This window comes from Macaca fascicularis, chromosome 8, assembly GCF_037993035.2.
Source record: "Macaca fascicularis isolate 582-1 chromosome 8, T2T-MFA8v1.1".
Lineage (NCBI taxonomy): Eukaryota > Metazoa > Chordata > Mammalia > Primates > Cercopithecidae > Macaca > Macaca fascicularis.
Window position 1 is genome coordinate 150,778,284 of NC_088382.1, and position 16,962 is coordinate 150,795,245.

Consider the following 16,962-nt stretch of genomic DNA (forward strand, 5'->3'; position numbering starts at 1 on the left):
GTACTGGAATCTCTTTCCTTTTTCTTTTTTTTTTTTTTTGAGATGGAGTTTCGTTCTTGTTGCCCAGGCTGGAATGTGATGGTGTGATCTCAGCTCACCACAACCTTCGCCTCCCGGGTTCAAGCGATTCTCCTGCCTCAGTCTCCTGAGTAGCTGGGATTGTAGGCACACACCAGCATGCCTGGCTAATTTTTGTATTTTTAGTAGAGACGAGGTTCCACCATGTTGGCCAGGCTGGTCTCAAACTCCTGACCTCATGATCCACCCGCCTCGGCCTCCCAAAGTGTTGGGATTACAGGTGTGAGCCACCACACCCGGCCTGTATTGGAATCTTCACTGAAAGAGAAAGGCATATGGGTAAGCAAAATGTGGTCTTTCCACATAATGGACTATTCAGGCTGAAGAAGCAAGGACGTTCTGACACATGCCACAGATGGGTGAGCCTCACAGACGTCAACATGGAGTGAAATAGGCCAGTCCCAAAAGAACAAATGTTGTTCATGAATCTACTCATTTGAGGTCCCCAGAGGAGTCAAATTCATGGAGACAGAAAGCAGATTAGTGTGCGTGTGGAGGGGAGGCTGGGAGCTGTGCTGGATAGTGAGAGTTTGTTTGGGATGATGAAAGCATTCCGGGATGGATGGGGGAGATGCTTGCACAGCCACTCAAATGCACTTACACTGTCGAGCTGCACCCTTAACAATGGTTACATTGATACAGTTTATTTTACCACAATTAAGAAAAATAAGAGAGAGGCATATTTAATCAAATTTAGCCCATTAACGTAGCTCATGATATATACTAGATTTTTGTGTAGAACATATGAGGTGTAGAACATATGAGGCTATGTGTGCATTTATTTTATTTTATTATTATTATTATTTGAGATAGGGTCTTGCTCTGTTGCCCAGGCTTCAGTGCAGTGGTGTGATCTCAGCTCACTGCAGCCTCAACCTCCTGTGCTCAAGGGATCCTCCTGCCTCAGCCTCCCGAGTAGCTGGGACCACAGGCACATGCTACCACACTCGGCTAATTTCTTTTAAATTTTTTGTAGGGACAGGGTATTACTGTGTTGCTCAGGCTGGTCTCAAACTCCTGGGCTCAAGTAGTCTGCCTGCCTTGGCCTCTCAAAGTGCTGGGATTACAGGTATGAGTCACTGCGCCCAGCCTATGTGTGCATTTTAAAGAGGGTCATTTAATTAACGATGACACTGTCTTAGTGAACTCAAAACATATTTATGTGTTTTCAAAGAGGTATACAAATTCTGAGATTCTTCTGTCAATCTTTACAGATGATTCCTTGTTTTCTAGGAAGCTGACGGTTTAGTTCTGGTAAATATTGATCATGGGAGCATCACCTACTCCAAGTCCACGGACGATAATGTGGACATTCCTGATGTCCCCCTCCTGGCGGCCCAGACGTTTATTCAGAGGTAATGGGAAACATAATAGTATGAATTTCAGACTGTCTTTGTTCAGATTCTGTATTTGCCACTTCAAGTATCTTTTCCTATTTTATTTTTTTATTTTTATTTATTTATTTATTTATTTTTTTGAGACGGAGTCTCTCTCTGTCGCCCAGGCTGGAGTGCAGTGGCATGATCTCGGCTCACTGCAAGCTCCGCCTCCCGGGTTCACGCCATTCTCCTGCCTCAGCCTCCCATGTAGCTGGGACTATAGGCACCTGCCACCGCGCCTGGCTAATTTTTGTATTTTTAGTAGAGACGGGGTTTCACCATGTTAGCCAGGATGGTTTGGTCTCCTGACCTCGTGATCTGCCCGTCTCGGCCTCCCAAAGTGCTGGGATTACAGGCGTGAGCCACCGCGCCTGGCCCCAATTTTATATAATTGATAGATGTTTTATGTATTATAGTTTGGAAATTATTTGTGAATTTTTTTTTTTTTTTGAGATGGAGTCTCACTCTTGTTGCCCAGGCTGGGGTGCGGTGGCGCAATCTCGGCTTACTGCAACCTCTGCCTCCCGGGTTCAAGTGATTCTCCTGCCTCAGCCTCCCAAGTAGCTGGAATTACAGGTGCCCACCACCATGCCTGGCTAATTTTTGTATTTTCAGTTTTTGCCATGTTGGCCAGGCTGGTCTTAAACTCCTGACCTCAAGTGATCCGCCCGCCTTGGCTTCCCAAAGTGCTGGGATTACAGGCATGAGCCACCACGCCCAGCCGTGAATATTTTGAAATGAAAGTGATTTGTCTTTATTCCAATCTTGTCTGAATATTAATTCAAGTCAAGAGACAGTGACATCCCCCAGGAAGCCTACCCAACCTCTCCTGTGCCCTAGGCTCCTGTGCCTGTGATCCTTGAAGTTCCCTATCCATTCATTCACTCATTCATTCATTCATTCATTCACTCACTGGATGTGTATTGCATCCCCAACATATACCCGGAATTGGGCAGTGCCTGTGTACTAATGACAGGACAGCCATGGCCCCTGTCCCATGACTTCGTCAGTCTGCTGGGTTCTGATGGGTATGACCCATTCTCTCCGAGCTAGAAGTTGTCCATTTCTTTCACTCCTGGCACTGTATTGGCACTTTCCTTTTTCTTTCTCTCTCTTTTTTTTTTTTTTTTTTTTGAGATGGAGTCTCACACTGTTGCTTGGGCTGGAGTGCATTGGCGCCATCTTGGCTCACTGCAACCTCCGCCTCCCGGGTTCAAGCAATTCTCCTGCCTCAGCCTCCCAAGTAGCTGGGATTGCACCTCCATGCCTGGCTAATTTTTTGTATTTTTAGTTGAGATGGAGTTTCACTATGTTGGCCAGGCTGGTCTTGAACTCCTGACCTCATGATCTGCCTACCTTGGCCTTCCAAAGTGCTGGATTACAAGCGTGAACCACCGTGCCCGGCCTGGAACTTAATTTTTTCGTAGTGTTTTATAGTTTATGTTTTCTTTCATCTCTGTTACTCAACCTCATTGGCTTAGATCAGGCATCAGCAAACTTTTTCCAACAAGGGTCAAATAATATTTCAGGCTTTGGGGGCCCTGAGGCCTCTGTTGAGGTGGAGAGGCTTGGCAGGGATTTGGTCAGGGGAGGGTGAGAGGAGGTGTAGCTGCTAATGATGTCAGGACGGAGGTGTTGGGTCGTCTTGGGTGTGCCCCAAGCAGTGACTCAGCTTCGGTGCCAGGGCTCCCTCGGGGTTGCTCTGTGGAGCTCATTTTTCCCTTCAGCATTTTATAAAATGATAGCAGGAGAGATCCTGCTCTTGAGTCCTCACAGCCTGTGGGATCCGACTGCAGTCCGGCCCCGAGTGCGGGTCGTGGAGGTGATGCTGGAGGGAGCAGAGCGCTGAGGCTTGCAGACAGCCAGGCTGTACTTGCTCCTGGTGAAGCCTGTGATGCAGTCTGGATTTGGGTCAGCAGTCACCTGTCTTCTCTCCGCCTTCCTTTGTCTTTGCGTTGGGAGGAGTGGGAAGGAGGAGCGGGGTTTCTGGCCTGGCCTTTCACCTGGCTTTTCTGATTTCTGACTCTTACCTTGGTGTGGATTATTCCTTCTACCTGGAAGTTTTCTGTAAATGTTTAGGAGAACTACCTTTTTTTTTTTGGAGATGGAGTCTTGCTCTGTCACCCAGGCTGGGGTGCAGTGGCATGATCTCGGCTCTCTGCAACCTCCGCCTTCCAGGTTCAAGTGATTCTTCTGCCTCAGCCTCCCTAGTAGCTGGGATTACAGGCACCCGCCACCACGCCTGACTAATTTTTGTGTTTTTAGTAGAGACCGGGTTTCACCATGTTGGCGAGGCTGGTCTCGAACTTCTGACCTCAGGTGATCCACCTGCCTGGGTCTCCCAAAGTGCTCAGATTACAGGTGTGAGCCACCGCACCCGGCCAGAGAACTACCTTTATTATTGTTCTTGCATCTTAAAAAATTCCCTAAGGCCTTAAAGCCAAGCGATGGTCTCGCACAGGCAAGGTTTGTTTCTGTTTGCTTGGGCTGTGGAATCGCTGGCTCTCCTCCCCAGCCAGGGGCACCTGAGCAGCCGTTCTGTTGGCAGCTGTCGTCTGTGTGAACTTTGAAGGAAACACGTGCTTTCCCAATCTCAGTTGCTTTCTGGTAAGCCACAGCTGCTTCCTTGACTTTTAGAGTGTAGCATTCTGAAACAGAACTGAGCTTTGTGAGACTGTGGTGGAGCTCTGAGCATTTCCAGGAAGGTGGGATTCCGCCTGTGTCCTCGTCGTCTTGTTAGAATTCCGGAATAGGAAAGCACACGGTGCGGAGGCTGGACCCCGCTTTGGCTAGATCCCCCAGAATGGGGATGCAGGATGTTGTGTCTCCCACAGTCTCATTTTTGGAGACTATTTTATAAACACGAGCTAATCCATGTGCCATAGGTGACCTGTCTATAAGAGGCCTCTGAGCTCATAATACGGGCTGTGGGCTGCGGTGTGTGTCGGGGGGCGTCCTCAGGGGGCTCCGGAGTGCAATGTGCATCTCTCTGCACCTAGGCATGTGACTGGGAGGGACAGGGCAGCCCCCTTCTTCCCCAGCTTTCCCCAGCACCCTTGGTTCTTGGTCACTCTCTGCACTGCTGTCCTCGTCTCTGATGGAAGTCACTCTCTCCCTGGGCAGCAGGGGCAGGGTCCCCAGCTCAGGGCTGTGCTGGCTGCGTCTTGGGTGAGGGAGGCACGGGATCCCGGGGGAGGGGATGGCCGTCTCCTTCAGACCCCACTGTCCCTGCACCAGAAGATGCAGAAAGAGAAGCTGCCACTCCAGGTGGCATCATAGCCCTTTTTACATGAGGGAAGTCATCAAAATTTCTTTCCCTGGCATTCTACGTGTTCTTCCAGATGAAAGGCCAGTTTAATGCTGGTAAACATCGCAGTTCTTGAGACTCCTCTAGGCAGGGGTAGTTGCCCAAGTCCTGTGAGTCTGGTCAGCCAGGGCTGGGCTGGCCCCTCAGCATGTTTGGAGAGAACCCTGGCTGTGGCGCCGCCTGCCTGCCACTCCCCTGGTGGGCCACTCCACCCAGAATCCTGTTCTTCCCTTTTTCTGTCCCTGTCTCCAGGAGGATCAGGCGGCGTCAGGGGCCTGTGGCCAATGCGCCCTTCCCATCACAGAGAAGATTGGCTCCTGCCAGCCATGCTGACCCGGCCCACACCCTCCCCCACCCCGGCCACCATGCTGGGCCGCACTGGGTCCATCAGGTCCCCCGTCTGCATCTTCCTGTCACATCTCTGGTTCCAGGTCATCTCCTGGGAGAACTCTCCTCCACTCGCTCAATCTGACCATCACGTCTCTCTAGCCCATCGCTCTGACGTGCGTCTCTGCCTGATGTCCCTATTATCTCCTGTTTTCTTGATTTGTCTCTTTTCCTACTTCCTCCCACTCACATGAAAGTGCCATGCAGGCAGGGGCTTGGCCTGTGTCCACCACCCTTCCCCAGCACACAGATCAGTGTATGGCAAAAGTAGGATATAGTAGGTCCTCAAGAAATATGTGTGACCAGATATGCGTTGGTTCTGTTTATTTTGTATATTTCTAACGTCCCTCTAGACATGCAGCCTTGAGTGGTGTTGGGAAGGCCAGGGGTCCAATCTCATGGTGACTCAGGATTGACAGATATCTGTGAGTTCCTGTCCCTGAGTAAGGCCCTCTGGGGTGAGCCTGTGGCCATGTCCTGGTGGGCCAAGAGTGGTGACACTCAGGACGTTTGTTGCAGGGCACAGAGGGGCATCTGATCCTGTCTGGGCAGGAAGTACAGAGGGGAAGCCATGGGGGAGCCGTGACTGTCCCTTCTAGGCAGCCCTGAGTGACCCGTCAAGAGGCAGCCTTACCTGGAAGCCTTTGGTGTCCTAGAAGGGGGAGTGCCCTCACTACAGTGGCAGGAGGGAATGATCTGGCCTGGGTGAAGTGTGCGGAGTCCAAGTCGAGGCCCATGTGAGTCCGTGTGTGGAGGTGAACCCACTCTTCCAGTTATGTACTTTTCTTTTTTTTTTTTTTAGACAGAGTTTCCCTCCTGTCCACCAGGCTGGAGTGCAGTGGCGCGATCTCGGCTCACTGCAACCTCCACCTCCCAGGTTCAAGCGATTCTCCTGCCTCAGCCTCCCGAGTAGCTGGGATCACAGGCTCCCACCACCACGCCTGGCTAATTTTTGTATTTTTAGTAGAGACGGGGTTTCACCACATTGGCCAGGCCGGTCTTGAACTCCTGACCTCAGGTGATCCACCCGCCTCGGCCTCCCAAAGTGCTGGGATTACAGGCGTGAGCCACCGCGCCCAGCCCCAGTGATGTACTTTTAACGATCACCCGCCCCTCAAATTATTGATCGGTATTTGAGCCTGCGAAGTGTTCATTTACCTGGTGGGCCGTGTGCCGCTGGTGGGCGGCCGTGGCCCGTGGCGCTGGGGCTGAGCCAGCTTCGGTCTGCCTCCTTCCAGGGTGCAGAGCCTCCAGCTCCACCACGAGCTGCATGCCGCCCACCTCCTCTCCAGCACAGACCTGAACGAAGCCCAAGCCCACCGGCGGGCCTGGCAGCAGAAACTCAACTGCCAGATACAGCAGACCACCCTGCAGCTGCTTGTGAGCATCTTCAGGTACGTGAGAGAACGTTTCCGCGTCCATGAGGAGGTAACCAGCCAGTCAGCCATTCATTTCATGGGGATCGTGCACCCTGCCCCAGAGGGCAGGCCATTAGCACCATCTGCCTGGCAAACACCAGCGGTCCCCGCCCCGCCAAAGCTTTTCTTGTGACTGTTACAATCAGCAGTTACGGGAAGTTTGTTCTTTTGACTCTGACCCTGCCTGTGCCTTCCTAACGCCCTCTCCTGCTGGTGACTGTGCCTTCCTAACACCCTCTCCTGGTGACCCCCTGCAGGTGGCTGTTTTGGGACAGCCCTCTAGGAAGACACAAATCTGATTAACCTGCAGGGAGCACCTGTCACTCTGGCCTGTGCTGGCTCCGGTCTCTGGCTCAGTCCACGGAGGGCTCTGTCCCACGAGGCCTGCATCCAGGGGCTGGTGAGGGACAGACAGGCCATTTTGATGTGACTCGTAAGCTAGATGATGAAACCATCTATGGGAGAGCCACAGGACGGGTGGGACACTCAAGATGTGCCCGTTAGCGAGTTTTCTTTCTCCTCATTCCAGGAATTACTGCATTAGCTGCCTCCCGCATGCTATTGCTTCCCCAGTGCTTGAGCTAGAATTGGTTAAGTGGACAAGTCAAGTGTGTTTATTTCAGTGTGATACGGTGCAGGTATTGAGTTGCTATTTCTGGCCTAAATATGCGGTCACTTAAGGAATGTTTGGCAAAAATGATAGCTTCATAGATAAGTACTTGGTAATACAAAAGCCTTTGGGCCTTCTCCCACCCACCCTTTCTTTCTCTGGCAGTGTTCCTCCTCTCCTTCTCGCTGGTTGCTCCCTGAGTCCAGGAGGCACCCCCGATGCTAGCCTCATCTGTTCCTGAGGGGCCTTCTGCTTTGGAAGGGGGTTAGCACAGAGGCTGCTGGCTTGATCGTACTCTGTGTAATTATTTCAAAATGGAAATTTAAATGGCTTTTTTTTTTTTTTTTTTTTATTGAGACAGAGTCTTACTCGGTCACCCAGGCTGGAATGCGGTGACGCCATCTCGGCTCACTGCAACTGCCGCCTCCCAGGTGCAAGTGATTCTCCTGCCTCGGCCTCAGAAGTATCTGGGACTACAGGCACACACCACCACGCCTAGCTAATTTTTTGTATTTTTAGTAGAGACGGGGCCAAAACGTGGCCATTTCACTATGTTTGCCAGGGCAGTCACCAAATCCTGACCTCAGGTGATCCTCCTGCCTTGGCCACCCAACGTGCTGGGATTACAGGTGTGAGCTACCGCGCTGGGCCTGAATGGCCTATTCTTTTGATGTATTTGTTTGCATAAAGTGAATAATTTATTAGGAAAAAATGGGATGGTGTATTACAGACATGTGATATTATCTTTGCCCAAAGAGGCATAATTAGTGTGGTCCTAAATATGTTGTTTTCCTTTTGTTCTTTGAAAATGAAATATTTTATGAACAAGTTTTTTTTTTTTTTTAATTTCTTAATATTTTACAAGCTCAGTGAGTTGACAGAAAAGCAGAATAGTCCCAGCCACTCGAGAGGCTGAGGCGGGAGGATCCCTTGAGCCTAGGAGTTTGAGAACAGCCTGGACGACATAGCAAGATCCTGGCTCTTTATAAAAAGAAGCAGAAGATATGATTACAGATGATAAAACTTTATTTCCCCTAGGTGAAATAACTTATTCTCTCAAGGAAAACACTAAACAGATTATGTACTAACTATGCCCTGTAAGGTTGTTCGTTCTATTTGTATATTACTTTAGATCTGGGAGATCACGTGCTAAAATCTCGATGGGTTTATAACATGATCTGAGGAAACTGGGTACCAAGACGTGAAGTGGGCCAGGTGTGGTGGCTCACGCCTGTAATCCCAGCACTTTGGGAGGCCAAGGTGGGTGTATCACCTGAGGTCAAGAGTTTGAGACCAGTCTGGCCAACGTGGTGAAACCCCATGTCTACAAAAAATATGAAAATTAGCCAGGTGTGGTGGTGTGTCCCTGTAATCCCAGCTATTTGGGAGGCTGAGGCAGGAGAATCACTTGAACCCGGGAGGCAGAGGTTGCAGTGAGCCAAGATTGTGCCACTGCACTCCAGCCTGGGCCATAGAGCGAGACCCCATCTAAACAAACAAGCAAACACAGAGGTGAAGTGACTTGTCTGGGGAGGCTGGCGGCCAAGCTGGTTAGCACTTGGAGAGTCTAGCTGCCCCTCTGGGCTCCCCACCCCGAACTCAGTTTCATGTGTGTGAACTACAACTGATTTTTGTGTCTTAATTTGCATAAGGAACTGGTGGGCTGGAGGAAGGTGAGGACAGGAACACTGCCTCCTGGAGTTTCATTCTAGTTGGGGGAAATTTATGCTTGACCACGAAATACATCCATGTCGTATCATTTTGGTAATCAAGAATCTTTCTGAAGAATACAGCTTTTTCAAACTTTGTATCTCTTGTAACCATTTTTCTGCTACTAAAAGTGGTCTATTTTTTCATGTATTTAAGAATGTTTTAGCACTCAGACTATCTTTCTCTTTGTCAGAGATGTAAAGAATCATTTAAATTATGAACACAGAGTCTTTAATAGTGAAGAATTTCTCAAAACCAGGGCTGCAGGGGACCATCAGTTTTATAAGCAGGTGAGAGCTGTGGGATGTGGGTTCAGTCCTATGTGTGTTCAGTCCATTATCCTTTTCTGTATTTAAATACTTTTCAAAATAAATTTTCTCAAGTGTATCAATTTTTCCAAAAAGTTTGTTTTAGCACGGTTCCTTTTGGTCATGTGACTCTCCCTCTTTTTTTAAAAAATCAGCTTTTTAAGAGTATAATTTACTTATGGCCAGGCACAGTGGCTCACGCCTGTAATCCCAGCACTTTGGGAGGTGAGGCGGGCAGATCACTTGAGGTTAGGAGTTTGAGACCAGACTGACCAACATAGTGAAACCCTGTCTCTACTAAAAATACAAAAATGAGCCAGGCGTGGTGGCGGGTGCCTGTAATCCCAGCTACTCAGGAGGCTGAGGCAGGAGAATTGCTTGAACCTGGGGAGTGGAGGTTGCAGTGATCCAAGATGGTGCCACTACACTCCAGCCTGGGTGACAGAGCAAGATTCCGTCTCAAAAATATATATATATATATAATTTACTTAAAATATGGCCATTTCAAGTGTGTGGTTTGATGGATTTTGACAAATGTACATATCTGTATCACCACTTCCTCAACCTGGACATAGAAAGAACATTCCCATGACCCCAGTCAGCCCCATCCCTCCCCAGGTCCCGGCAACTCTACCTGCGTGCGTCCCCATAGACGGTCAGCCCGTCTCAGAGTCTCAGGCTGTGCAGTCGTACGGTCTGCGCTCTGTCTGCCTCTCTCCCTCAGCCTCCTGCCTCGGACCGAGCTGGGCTACTGTGTGTCTCAGCAGCAGCTCCTTTTTTTGCTAGGAATGTCCTGTGGTTGGGACAGAGTGCGCTTCGTTCTTCTGTCCACCTGCTACTGAGCATTTGGGTTTTTCCATTTGTGACTATTACAAAAAAATAATCACGTCGGGGGCTTTGCCCTGGCAGGCGATAGAAGCTGCCTGAAGAGTCCCTTGATCCTTTTGGGTTTTTTTTTTTTTTTTTTTTTTTTACAGCTTTGGGGTAGGCCGAGAATAGCCTTTCTCTAGGGTTGGTTTATAACCTAGCCCATCTGCTAAGTGATGTGCCCCCGCCACTCCGGGTCTCCTGAATGGCTGGGGGTCAGCCAGGACCCTCCGCCCTGGCTGTTGGGAGCGTGACTGGCTCTCTGCCCTTGTGAGCTTGGAGAGTTTTGCTGACAGCTTCCCAGTCGTTCTTTGGTTTGATGCGGTTTCGCCCTATGCCTGGGCAGCGGGGTATTCAGCAAAGGCTTAGGGAGACCCTGATGCAGGTTTCCTAATACAGGCTCCTAATACAGACCTGATACAGGCTCCCTGTATCATTCCCTCCTCTCCAGAGCCCTGCCCGAGGCTTCCGGCTGCCCCAGCCTCTGTGAGCTCCCTCCACACCCTCAGTGCTGCGGCTGTACCAGCCACGAGCCTGCCTCTTGTCCAGTGTCTGAAAACAGTCGTTTCTCTTTTTTATCGAGTTTCCTCACAGTTTATGTCAAGAGGATATGTCTGAGCCTTGCCTAGTGCCTTATGGCCAGAAGCATGTGTCCACCTCTTTTAGCTATGATGAAATACGCTTTTGTTCACGGGGTGGGTATGTGGGCCCCGCTGTGTGAATGTATGGCCGCCATTTCTTCTCCTCTGTGAATGAGGAAGAACAGAAAACCCTCGAGTTGGTTCACTCAGTCAGTATCCACTGGGCATGAGTGGTGGTGCCCAGTTCTGTGCCAGGAGGCTCAGGGGCTTTGGAGCAGGGACCTGGGGAGTTGGCACAGCCCAGTGACCAGCCTTCTGTCTTTTCCAGGTCTTAGACACCTACATGTTCCATTCTTTCCTTAAAGCCCGGCTCAATAGGAGGATGGACGCCTTTGCTCAGATGGACCTCGACACCCAGTCGGAGGAGGACAGGTGCTTCACTGTCGTGTTTTGGATCCACAGCTCTTTAGGGATCACAGTATCCAAGGACCTCAGTTTTATTCAAATGAGTAAACGAGAAAGTCAACAGGAAATGCCTTGTGCTTAGAAACTCATGATGAACTGGGCAACAGCTGGGAAGCTCTTCTCTCTACGCTTCTACCTCTTTTTTTTTTTTTTGAGACAGAGTCTCACTCTTGTTGCCCAGGCTGGGGTGCAGTGGCGCAATCTTAGCTCACTGCGACCTCTGCTTCCTGGGTTCAAGTGATTCTCCTGCCTCAGCTTCCTAAGTAGCTGGGATTAGAGACACCCACCATCATGCCTGGCTAATTTTTGTATTTTTGTAGAGATGGGGTTTCATCATGTTGGCCAGGCTGGTCTCAAACTCCTGACCTCAGGTGATCCACCCACCTCAGCCTCCCAAAGTGCTGGGATTACAGGCATGAGCCACCACTCCTGGCCTGTTTCTACTTCTTGAGGGAACGCTTGAAACATGCCTGATGTTAGCGTGCTCCCCGTGGTTTGCGGCCCTGTGTCTTCCTTGGTGTCACTCTCTCCCATCTCCTTTCTCTCTTCCCACCTACCCCCATCCTCGAAGCCTGTTGTTTTCCATCTCTTCCTTGCTCTTTGCCTGAGCACCCTCCAACATGCGTCCGCTGCAGTCAGGGCTCCTGTTGGCTTATGATGGTTTCTTCTGGGCTTGCGTCTGGGTCTCCCTGAGGCTGCACTTGGTGAGATTTGGGCAACACGTTCTTACCAGTCTGTTTTCCACTGGTCTGTAAGAGTATCACATGCTCTTCGTTACACTGGGGAAAATGCTTAGTTTAGGCTTATTCTGCAATCATTATTGTGTCTATAAAGTAAAGTGTTGCTTTTTCCTACCCCAGAATAAATGGAACGCTTGTAAGTCCAAGGAGACCGACTGTTGAGAAAATAGCGTCTCGGAAGTCCTCGCACCTGCAGGTCACTCACAGGCGCATGGTGGTCAGCATGCCCAACCTGCAGGACATCGCCATGCCTGAGCTGGCACCCAGGAACTCCTCGCTCCGGCTGACGGACACCGCAGGCTGTACGGGCAGCAGCGCAGGTAAGGGCTGCCCCCCATCGTGGTGCTGTGTGTCGGTCCCCCCATTCCTGCACTGCAAGTCGTTGAGCAAAACTGGAACTTGTTTCAGGGGAGAGGAGTGGGCTTGTTTTAGCAGCCGAGTTATTTGAAATGTTTAGAATATTCATTTTGCCAACTGTGTGCCTTCTAGAAAATTGTTTCTTGTCTGTATTTTCTGCCACCCAGTGTCACTGCTAAAGATAACGGGTGCTCTGCATGGTTCGGCATCCTTCACAAGCGCAGGCTATGTGTGTCTGTGTGTGTGTGGATTGCATGTGTATAAATAACATATTTACACATACACACGTGTGATAGGAGGCGGGGGCATCAGGCACTTTCTAGAGCCAGAGCTGTGAAGGAGCCCAGTGCCCCTGCCCTCGTGGAGCTGGCATTCCAGGGCCAGGGCTAAAGTGAGCAGGGCCAGGGATGGGGAGGGGCTGTGACTGTGGTTGGGACATTTCTACAGAGACGGGAGTGCATGGAGAGGCTGAGTCCTGCCTGGCGCCTTCTCAGGGAGGTACATCCTGTCCCTAGTGGATGGGAGAAACTGTTGGGAGGCCGGGGCCTTGACCCCCGGGGCACCTGCAGCTGCTGTCTCAGGCCCAGGCAGCAAGCACCACGCGGCTCCTCCTGATCACTGTGCTCGGACCCCAGGAGCCGCATGAGCGACAGCTTGATGACCCCGAGGGCTACGGTCATCCTGCCTAGCAAGTACATCTTGGCTTCGACTATTAGCTTCATCCTCAAATAAAGCCTCAGTACCCGATACCTCAATAGTATTAGTGGTTGTAGCAAGTCAGATTGCTCAGTGAACGCTAGCTGCTGTTTTCCTGGGGTACCATGGGAGCAAAGTGAGGGTTCTCTCATGCCTCCCAGGGCGGTGGGTGCGTGGAGCTTTCTGGAGGGACACACCCATTCTCATTTTATTTTGCATCCAGAGAAACATCGTCCTTGACAAGATGATGTCACAGGGACACGTGTTCATTTGTAAGGGCTGTGCTAATGGTCTCCTTTTTCCCCTTAATGTTTTAGTTCTGAATGTGACGCCGAAGTCCCCATATACATTCAAGATTCCCGAAATCCACTTTCCGCTGGTGAGCGAGTGCGTGCAGGCGTACTATGCCGACTTTGTCACCCTGCTGAGCAAGGCCATGGACTTTCTGGCCCCTGATAACTCTCTGCTCCTGGCCCGCTATTTCTACCTCCGAGGGCTCGTTCATCTGATGCAAGGACAGCTGCTGAGCGCCCTCTTGGACTTCCAGAATCTGTATAAAACAGACATACGGATCTTTCCCGCTGATTTGGTGAAGAGGACGGTGGAATCCATGTCTGCCCCCGAGCGGGCGCAGGCGGAGCGGGCGCCGGAGCTGATGCGGCTCATCAGCGAGATCCTGGACAAGCCGCACGAGGCCTCGAAGCTGGACGACCACGTGAAGAACTTCGAGCTGCCCAAGGAGTACATGCAGCTGGACGACTTCATGAAGCGGGTCCAGGAGTCAGGGATCGTGAAGGACGCCAGCACCATCCAGCGGCTGTTCGAGGCCTTGACTGTAGGTAAGAGGACGCCTGGCACCATCACCGATTTTATTATTTAGAGACAGGGTCTGGCTCTGTCGCCTAGGCTGGAGTGGACTGGTGCAATCACAGCTCACTGCAACCTCTACCTCCTGGGCTCAAGCAGTCCTCCCACCTCAGCCTTCCGAGTAACTGGGACTACAGGTATGTGACACTGAGCCCAGCTAATTTTAGTATTTTTTGTAGGGACAGGGTTTCAGTATGTTGCCCAGGCTGGTCTCGAACTCCTGGGCTCAAGTGATCCACCCACCTCGGCCTCCCTAAGTGCTGAGATTACAAGCATGAGCCACTGAGCCAGGCCCATATATTTTATTTTACTTTATTTTTGAGACAGAGTCTTGTTCTGTCTCTCAGGCTGGAGTGCAATGGCACGATCTTGGCTCACTGCAGCCTCCACCTCCTGGGTTCAAGTGATTCTCCTGTCTTAGCCTCCCGAGTAAGCTGGGATTATAGGCATGTGCCTCCACACCCAGCTAATTTTTGTATTTTTGTAGAGACAGGGTTTCACCATGTTGGCCAGGCTGGTCTCGAACTCCTGACCTCAAGATGATCCACCTGCCTTGGCCCCCCAAAGTGCTGGGATTACAGGCGTCAGCCACCATGGCTGGTCCCATATATTTTAAATACTTAACGACAATGGTCAGGTAACAGCAGTGGTGAGGTAAGCCGCCAGCAGGTGACAGGCAAGACCGCTGCAGCACCGTGGTCTTTACTGTTGCTCTGGGCACTTACCTGGGAACGGGTGTGGTTGGCGGGGCCCATAGGCAATGTGCCTGTCGCTGAGATCTTAAACACGTCGCCAGGCTGGGCTCTGAGTTGCGCTCTGTGTGGGTGGAAGGGACGTAGAATTGCTGATGGGAGATGAAGACGCTCCTTGCCTGGGAGAATTGCTCAGCATCTATACAGAACCATGGCCTCGGCTGAAATGCTGCAGACACATGCAAAAGCAGGGACATGGGACAAATGCCAGGGTCCTGTGACAAATGTCACGGTCCTGCGCCCAGACTGACACCTGCTGCGTTTCCCATGGAGTGCAGTGGGCTTGTGCTTAGACCCAGCGCGGGCCCCGTGCGCCTCTGTCCCTCCCTCCCCAGAGGGAGCCATTGTCCCAAGCTGGAGCTCTTTTATCTGGCCATGTTTTTATGCATTTACTACAAACGGATGCACCTGACACAGGGCCTAGGTTTTGTGAGTTTAAACACAAAAGCGGGAGAATGGGAATTGTCCCACCGTATGTCTGAGTTTGCACGTGCTGTTCACTCATGGTGTTTTTGAGACGTATCTGTGTCGCTCCACATCCGCTGGGTTCATTCACTTCAACCACTGCCTGTGCTGTAGTGTGTGGGCACCTTTTGTCCACCTGTTTCACCATCAGTGGTGTCGCACCTGTTTCCTGGAGTATGTGTGGGTCAGTCCCTCTCAGATGTGTACCCAGGGCCTGCTTTGAGATGTGAGAACCGTCGTTCGGGCTTGGCGAGGGCTGCGCTTCCATCCTGCCAGGCAGCACACGTTCCTCGGTCTCGACTCTCACCCGTTGTGAGTGTGCAAGGATGCCACACTGACGTTGCAAACAGCACACGTGCTCGGGAGCAGTTCTGGTTTCTTTTCTGCGAGCTGCGTTGCCATGATCTTTGCCCATTTTTATCTTGGGCTGCTTTTCCTTTCCTTACGGATGTGTAGGGATCTTCAGGCCCTCGGGAGAAGCTGTCCTGGTGACAGAGGCCTGGCAAGTCGCTCTTCCGGCTGTGAACAGGTGCTGCGGAATGCGGTTTCCTTGCTTATCTTGTCTGTGGCCTCTGAGGGATGTCATGGCCGAGTGTGTATGTGTGTATATGAATGTGTGTGTGTGTGAAAATGTGTATGTGTGTATATGAATGTGTGTGTGAAAATGTGTATGTGTGTATATGAATGTGTGTGTGTGAAAATGTGTGTATGTGTGTATATGAATTTGTGTGGGTGTGAAAATGTGTGTGTGTATGTGTATATGAATGTGTGTGGGTGTGAAAATGTGTGTGTATGTGTGTATATGAATGTGTGTGGGTGTGAAAATGTGTGTGTATGTGTGTATATGAATGTGTGTGGGTGTGAAAATGTGTGTGTATGTGTGTATATGAATGTGTGTGGGTGTGAAAATGTGTGTGTATGTGTGTATATGAATGTGTGTGTGAAAATGTGTATGTGTGTATATGAATGTGTGTGGGTGTGAAAATGTGTGTGTGTATGTGTGTGTATGTGTGTGGGTGTGAAAATTGTGTGTATGTGTGTATATGAATGTGTGTGGGTGTGAAAATGTGTGTGTATGTGTGTATATGTGTGTGGGTGTGAAAATGTGTGTGTGTATGTGTGTATATGAATGTGTGTGGGTGTGAAAATGTGTGTGTGTATGTGTGTATATGTGTGTGGGTGTGAAAATTGTGTGTATGTGTGTATATGAATGTGTGTGGGTGTGAAAATGTGTGTATGTATATGTGTGTGAGAGCCTGCGTGTGTGTGTGCACGCGCTGTACCTCTCCCTGTGTGGTGAAGCCATCAGATCGTGCGCTCACTGGTCCCAGTTGTTGAGTCCAATGAGGGTGAGCTCAGATGCTCTGTGGTCACTTCCCGTGCTGTGCTTTGGGGACACTGCGACGAGGCACCAGCCAAGCAGGGCAGGGTGGGACCCACTTCCGTCGAGCTCCTGTGGATGGTGAGCACCACCCAGCAGCCACCTGTGGGGCAGGGCAGGGGCTGAATCCCACTGGGGGTGCCTGTCTCTCATGTGACAGGAGTCATCTCGGGCCAGCTCCTTCTGTCACTCCTCTGTGGCCTGGAGCAGCCTGCTGACTCCTGGTCACGAGCCGGCCGTGGGCATTAGCACCACAAGAGCAGGGTCCGTCCACCTTTTAAGGCACCTCCGCCCCTGCCACACAGTGACTTCTGTTTCCTCTCATTGGGCAGAATCGTGTCATGTGGCCGCCCAGTTGCAAGGGAGCCCGGGAAGGGGGTTTGCAGTGGGGTGTGTGGGCCCTGTCCAGCAGACCTGGCTGGTTGGGATAATGCCATCAGTGGCCCTGTTGTCACTTTGGCCTTGCTTACGTTGCCGATTAGGTTAGGAAATGGTCTTGATTCTGGGATATGTGAGCCTGAAGTTACCAGTGTAAAGCAGCACCTAATATATGTTTTGGCCAAATGGGCATTTGTTAAAAAAAAGTGGTCAGAG

The 16,962-nt window shown here is 50.8% G+C and overlaps 1 protein-coding gene across 14 annotated transcripts in view; it reads left to right on the forward strand.

Moving 5' to 3' along the window:
* DENND3 (DENN domain containing 3) overlaps positions 1–16,962 on the forward strand; it is a 69,538-nt gene that overhangs the window by 26,723 nt on the left and 25,853 nt on the right. For 11 of the 14 annotated variants that reach the window (XM_065519670.2, XM_073999559.1, XM_073999560.1 and 8 more), the window contains 6 exons: positions 1,312–1,433; positions 6,390–6,545; positions 9,083–9,179; positions 10,974–11,077; positions 11,971–12,170; positions 13,221–13,742. In XM_065519670.2, the coding sequence (XP_065375742.1) occupies positions 1,312–1,433; positions 6,390–6,545; positions 9,083–9,179; positions 10,974–11,077; positions 11,971–12,170; positions 13,221–13,742 (1,201 nt within the window). The remainder of the gene's footprint in view (positions 1–1,311; positions 1,434–6,389; positions 6,546–9,082; positions 9,180–10,973; positions 11,078–11,970; positions 12,171–13,220; positions 13,743–16,962) is intronic. The other 3 variants (XM_073999563.1, XM_073999565.1, XM_073999564.1) reach the window with 1 other exon arrangement.